The sequence below is a fragment of the Dipteris shenzhenensis genome, chromosome 24 (assembly GCF_047967505.1).
Source record: "Dipteris shenzhenensis isolate YYH24624 ecotype China chromosome 24, Dip_SZ_1.0, whole genome shotgun sequence".
NCBI lineage: Eukaryota > Viridiplantae > Streptophyta > Polypodiopsida > Gleicheniales > Dipteridaceae > Dipteris > Dipteris shenzhenensis.
The window spans coordinates 17,181,445-17,188,456 of record NC_141619.1 but is presented as its reverse complement, the minus strand read 5'-3'; the positions used below and the strand labels follow the sequence as shown (position 1 = coordinate 17,188,456).

General features: G+C 47.4%; 1 protein-coding gene across 1 annotated transcript; it reads right to left on the bottom strand.

Annotated features, from left to right (window-relative positions):
• Nucleotides 1-2,197: 2,197 nt before the first annotated feature.
• On the bottom strand, nt 2,198-5,949 carry LOC147886295 (G-type lectin S-receptor-like serine/threonine-protein kinase SD2-5). Its single transcript, XM_087395994.1, has one exon. The coding sequence runs from the start codon at nt 5,498-5,500 to the stop codon at nt 2,411-2,413; it is 3,090 nt and encodes a 1,029-aa protein (XP_087252120.1). The 5' UTR covers nt 5,501-5,949; the 3' UTR covers nt 2,198-2,410.
• Between the last annotated feature and the right edge of the window lie 1,063 nt (nt 5,950-7,012).

The window sequence follows — 7,012 nt, the reverse complement described above, 5'->3', positions numbered from 1 at the left end:
TTCGTACTATGGAATCTTAGGTGATTGCAAAATGTAATGATCTTGTGACTTTAGCTATTGAATGCCACGAGTTTTCCACATGATATTGTCATCTCAAGTATATTATTTTACCATTGATTGTTTTTCCTTGCTTCCCATCCTATTGCTTGTATTGGGAATCAAAACCCTCAAGGGAGGGGAAAGGGGGGGCGGGGGACAAGGATCTCATTGTCTCAAACCCCTTTCCCCTCAGGAGAGGGGAAAGCGGGGGCGGGGGAAAAGCATCTCATTGTCTCGCCTACATTAGGAAAAAGGGGAGCTCATTTTGGGGCCTTTTAGCCCATAAGGAAAATAGCCCTCCACCAATTAAAGGAGGGCCAACATAACGTTGAAAAAGTTAAAAAAAGAAAAGAAAAAGAAATACCGCTGAGTTTGCATTCAATGAGGATACTTGAGCTACATTATTATATCTACATAAGGTTCAAAATTTGGTATTTTATCTACATAAGGTTCAAAATTTGATATTTGTCATATTTTATTATTTTAGAGGAAAGAAAAATGAAAAAATCGTGAATTTCTCTCAGGGCCCCAAAAAGAGCTCCCTTTTTTCCTAATGACCCATTTGGGGCACTTTTTATCATCTCATTGATCGAGTTCTCTCCATTTAATGCATGAGAATACTACATATAACATCATGGCAATGCAACATTATCCACAATGGAGGCCCAACATGGCATCAAAGATCTCCTTTTATTAAGAGAGTAAAACTAATCCAAAATTGAGGGTGATGGTTGTTGATGCCTCTTCCATTTTCACTATACCTTGTTAGCACTTCTCTATCTTGCCACATGAGGACCAACTACTAGACAATATTGACCCATTTTGTGCATATTTACAATCAATGAGGCTTTCGAACAAGTAGGTTCATCAATAAGACATTTATGGGTTTACTATGATATCCTTTAACATAGGTTCTTGCATTGATAGCAACATTTATGTTTCATTGATAAAACATATCCATTTGGCATATGTTCGTGACTTTGACAACACTTATGGGTTCATTGATAAACCGTATACCTTTGGTGTAGGTTCATGACTATGACATTTATGGGTCGATTAATTGACATCCTTGTAACACTCCAAGACCATGTTGATATTGTTAGAACAATTATTGATAAATGTATAGTTAATCTTGAATATGTTCACTCAATCACTCATTAATAATTTAATTGGCATGAACATTTTTATGAACAATTATGCAAAAGTGCAAATTACTATTAATTAGTTTGGGAGGTCAAGAGAAAGGAAGGAGTTCACCTAATATGAGAGGAGGGAGATCATTAAGAGGGCAGTGGGGGGGGGGGATTAACCTAAGGGGTGGGAGGGAGGGATCCAACCAATGAGAGAAGAGCATTAACAAATGAAGGAGAATCCATCTCCATGGGAGAGAGGGGAGGAACATTACTAAGAGGGAAAGTCGGGGGTGGACGACGTTTCACTCTAATGGCACATGTTTTTGAAAATATAATAGTCACAATTAAGATTAACATCTTGCTCCTTAGGTTAGTGGTAAGGCACCCCTATGAGAGAGTTGACGTGTCGAGTTCTAAACCTTATTCATCTTTTGAAGATTAATATGTACCCCCCCCAGTGAGGTGGATATGTAACCCCCTCTATCCGAGCGAGATAAGAAATCCAAAGGCCCAAAGGAGTAACGGGAATCCCCCTCTCCCATGAGAGCAAAGTATGTGAATTAAAAGATAAGGTATTATGGACAAAAGATATAAGCATAATGGGCTCCAACATAATGGGCTTCAACATCTTGGGGGAACATACTGGGCGAAATTTTAAAGTAGGCATACAAACTTTGAGTAATTACTACATCTAAATTTGTAAGCATCTTTTGAAGATGATACATGCAGCCTTGGAAATTTTTGTAATATTAGCTCACAATTCAAATTTTTTGGGTTGGTCATTTTAAAGAATGTGTATTACTCCAACATGAACAATTGAGGCACCAATACATCTCAAAATTTTAGATTTGAACATTTCTATGGACAAAAATGGGTATTATGCCAACATAAATTGTTGAGTCACCAATACATTTGAAATTTGTAAGAGATGTACATTGCTTGGAGTGAAGAGCTAGAGACGGTATAAGAGTGGTGTGGGCTTGAAGGCTTACAAGAGAATCGCGTGAGAAAGTGAGGGTCTAGCATGAGAAGGTGAGGGTCTGGAATCCGAATTGTGAAAAACTTGAAGACGAGTATACGTGAGTTGTGTTGTATTTGTCAAGAAAAAGCAGACAAATAGACACACACACACACACACACACATTAGAGAGTGAGGTACATGAAAGCAAGATGGCACATGTAACATGTAGAGTACAGAGCAAGGCCATCTCTTGGGTGCATGAAAGCAACGCAACATGCTAGCGCCCAGAGATGATGGAGATTTGCCAAGATTGGGAGAAGAGGGTGTCCTTAGAAGAGTCAATATGGGATGTGGTGGTGGTCGCACGAGCATGGTGATCTTCAAAGAAGTGGGAGGAGCCGGCAAAGTAGTGGCAAACGGGTGGTGTGGGGACTGGAGCAACACCAGCAAGCATGGCAAGGACAGAGGCCATGGAGGGTCGGAGTTGGGCATCCTCCTGGATGCACCAGAGGGCGACGTGGGCGAAGTGTCGGGCAGAGGAGGAGACGTGCTCACTGTCGAGGGGAGAGGCTGAGGCGGAGGAGGGGGAGCAGGAGAATGATGATGACGAGGAGGGTGCGGCGACGACGAGGCGAGGATCGAGGAGGCGAGCGAGGTCGTGGCCAGCAGCCAGCATATCAAAGGCGACGCCGGGGAGGAAGGGGTGGCCAGGGCAGATGGAGCGGCGGCCGGCGAGGAGCTCGAGGAGGACGACGCCGAAGCTGTACACGTCAGAGGAGGGGGTGACGTGGCCATGGGGGGAGAGCCATTCGGGGGCCATGTAGCCGAGGGTGCCACGGATGCCACGTGGGAGGGAAGACGACGGAAGGAAGGAGACGGAAGGAAGTTCGGCGACGGAAGGAAGGACGGAAGAAGTTCCGTCGTCTTCTCCGGCGGAGCAGATTGAACCTCCGCCAAACAGCAGAAGCTTTGCGAGGCCGAAGTCCGACACTCGAGCTTCCCAATTCTCGTCAAGAAGTATGTTCTCTGGCTTCACATCGCAATGGATCACTCTGCTCTTGCTTTCATGGAGAAATGCCAGCCCCCGAGCTGCATCCATGGCGATCGCCTTCCTCCTCTCCCACCCCAGTACCTCCTCTTCCTCCTCCACTCCTCCACATATCATCTTCTTCTCTCCATCGCCATGATTTTCCTGCATTTTCTTCTCGCAACACAGTAGCTTCACCTCGCCATCTCGCTCAATATCCACGTCGAGCTTCTTCTCCCCATCCTCATGCCTCTTCTCATCTGCACCACCCTTTTGCTTCTCTTCGCCTTGTACACCTTGCTGCATCTCCTTCTCGCGATCATTCAGCTCGTCTTGCACCTCCCTCTCGCCTCCTTGATTCGGCGCATTCGACTCTGTAGCTGCATCCTCCATCGATCTCTTGCCGAACAGCATCTTGTCCAATGAGCCCCGCACCATCAGCTCATACACCAGCATCCTGTGCTCGTCCTCCACGCAAAACCCCCTCAGTGACACCAGATTGCGGTGCCTTATCGCCCCTATTGACATTACCTCCGCGCAGAAGCCGTTCCTGCAGCTCGTGCTCGCCGTGTCCAGGAATACCTTCACGGCTATGCGCGTTCCGTCCTTGGCCAGGACCCCTTCGTAGACGGCGCCGTAGCCTCCAGCGCCCAGCTTCTTTTGAAATCCGTTCGTCGCCTGGTGCATCTCTGCGTAGGTGAACCGCGGTGGCAAAGCGGGACGCAGGGTCTCCAGCAGCGACTCCTCGTCTCGATGGCTAAAATTAACTTTCGAATTTGCGATGCGGCGTGATTTCAATCTGTGCTTCATGAGAAGAATGCCCACGACACAAACAAGAAAGAAGGCCGCTATTGGAAACACGATTTTGAAAACAAGATTCCTGGTATGGTGAGATGATCTGTTGCTAGCAGAGACTTCAGAGCTGTCCACCGCCGGAACAGACACACCATACAGGGCAGGAGCCCCAACAGGCGATTCCGTCAAGATCCTTCTTCCATCCAACACGGACTGGCTTGAAATCGATGGCTTCAAAACTTTCACGAAAACAATAGCAGCAGGATTCTTGGATGTTTGAATTGTTCTGTGACGGTAATCCCTTAGACTGCAGCATCCAAAATTTCGGTTCCTGCTCTGTTTATGAAAGAATGCAGCTTCGCAAGAACAATCTTTCATGCACAAGGCTTTGCAGTCCTCTGATGTGACTCCACAGAGAGCGGAATCTTGAGTGCGGGTATTGAAAATATTATTCAATGCAAAGTAGCTGTAGCCTGCCACAGCGACGAGCTGCACCTCCTGTGAATGGCCGGCACCGTTGCTGGAGGAACATTGGTCTCCCAAGGGCTGTGAAATTACGCACCCTTGGCTAGGTTGTGATTCATTCACCAAGCGAAATCCTGGGAGACATGAAGCGCTGCATCGATTGGACGAGCAAACCCCATATCGACCGCAGGAATCGGGAAGCTGGCAGAATTCTGTGACGGCTTCGAAATTCAAATGCCACTCAGCTCCTTTGAAAACATATCCCCGCAAGTTACCGTCGGCTTCGATTCTGGCGTACTCGAAGTGGTCCAGGTTTGGATTGAAATGGCGAGAAGGCGAGTGGACTTGGCGCCTAAATCTACAATCGTAAAGAGAAACGCCATCGTTCAATTCGACATAGGAATCGAAGCAGGCAACGAGAGAGTCCGTGCCGGATCCTGAATGCATGGTCCAATAGATTTCTGGAGCAGATGAGTGATTGAAGTGAGCACGCAACTGAAGGTCATGAGAAGAAGCGGACAATGCCATGGAGTAGAAGCTTCCTAAGACGGTGGAGGCGGTGATCAGGTTTCTTCCTGCGGGAAGCCTTTGCCCGATAACGAGGGTGTCTCCAGGGTGATCAAAGCTCTGCCATGCGATAGCATCATCGCTGTTTATGAGAATCAGGTTGCCATCCTCGCGAAGCTCCAAATTCTTCGCATTGGTGCCGTCCGTATTGCTCCTCCACAGCTCTACGTCACCGTCGAGGAGCACCAGGTTCCCATCGTTTCGCAGATGGAAGCTGCAAGTCTGGGCGACGGGTGGAGGAGCTGGAGGGGCAACGTCGTCGGAAGCGAAGGAGGGGGACGTAGACCAAATGCGGAGGCGGGAAGGGAGGTGGTGGACGGAAGCGAAGCAGCGAAAGCAAGAAGAAGCATCGCGAGAGAGGGAGAGGGAGAATCGGTTCTGAGGATCAGAGAGCAACAGGACGAAATTGTCATGAGGTGAGGTGATGGCCGGAGAAGCGAAGATGGGGTTGGAGGTGGCGAGGTGGGAGAAGCTGGGAAGGAGGCAAGAAAGGAGGAGAAGGTAAGCGGCCATGGCGACGATGGATGAGCTCTGTGTGTTGGAAGATCTCTCAAGCTGCCGCCATAGCTGATATCTCTGAGCTTCTTAACCTCTCTGTCTCGTTGTTGGAGATGGTGCAGGTGGAGATCTCAAGCCGCCATAGCTGCTGCGCGCTTTCTATAGGAGATGGTGGTAGACCTCTCAAGCGGCCAGAGCTGATCTCTGTCTCTCTGTGCAAGGAGATGGTGGGCGGTGGAGCTCTCAAGCCGCCATAGCTACTGCGCTCTGATCTCCAGCTCCTCCGTCGTCGTCTTCTTCAAAATTTGATGATAAGCGACTTCTTCTTCTTCGTCTTCTTCTTCTTCTTCTAGACGATACACAATCGGATGTCGGCTCTAGCTCATCTTGCTCTCAAGCTTCTTCAGACTTCTTCTTCTTGCAATTGCATTAGATATTCTTAACAATTGGTGGCGTGAGGAAGAGGACGGGAGGTCGGCAATTGTTGAATTGAGATTGCAGATGATGATTCTTTGGAAGATTTTGGAGCGTGATGGGCGGCTGTGCGCTGGTAAAGAAACACGCCGAAATGTTTGAAGAGTCGCAGGGAGACACTGTTGTCTTGAACGAAAAGAGAATTGTAGGGCCTCCAAGTCTCCTAAAGGCTGAAAAAAGTGGCTTGGGACACTTTTAAGTATTTCGTATACGGAGGGCTCTCCATTCAAAAGTTGTGTGAACATATTTTGGTGTGCCAAAGCGCAACTTGCCTTTGCATATGCACTTAGCCTAAAAGTCTTTGCTCACACTTGTGCATCTGGAGGTGTTGCATGTTGGGTCATTGAGCTTCGGTGCTTTTCTTTTTTTCCAACTTCTATTAATGCTTGCAAAACACCGCACAACTCCGTTGCCAAAAGAAGCTGAGAAAGGTAAGTATAAGAGAAAGATCTGGCTGTCAGGAAATAACCAACCTATTTCCTGGAGGACCTAGCACACTACCTAGGGAATCTTCAGAACAGACACTAACCCTTAGGTGCTCTAATTCACATCTCCAATTTATAAGGTGCCCATTCAAGCATAAGTGATACACTCCAATTTGACAAGAATCAACCAGTAGTCTTTTAGGAGGCAAAGAGGAGCAGATGCATACAATAGAGTAGTAGCCGATCGTCCCAGAACACGAGGGCGACGACACAAAATGATCGCATGAGCAAAAGGTTGCCATTAAGAGCAACAATAGCGTGCAACCAAGCATGTACTTGAGCTGCACATTTCTAGGCTCGTGAGCATAGAGCCTAATTCACAAGCATCCGCCCATAATAGGGGCATACTTCCACATGGCAATCTTGCACATGTCATTCAAAAAGCTTAAAGTGGAGGATAGTCTCAAAAAGGTTGAAAAAGTGGAGTGTGTGCTAGTTTAGTGATGGTAACGTCCCTTAAACGTACCACCTTTCCCAGACAGGCCCACTGTACCACCTTTCCGAGACAAGCCAACTACATCTCACTCTCAGTAGCTCACCTAGCTTCTCTAGGAAAAAAAAGTAGGTC

Coding starts and splice junctions, on each gene's coding strand:
- LOC147886295 (XM_087395994.1), bottom strand. CDS start 5,500: ATGGCCGCTTACCTTCTCCTCCTTTCTTGCCTCCTTCCCAGCTTCTCC.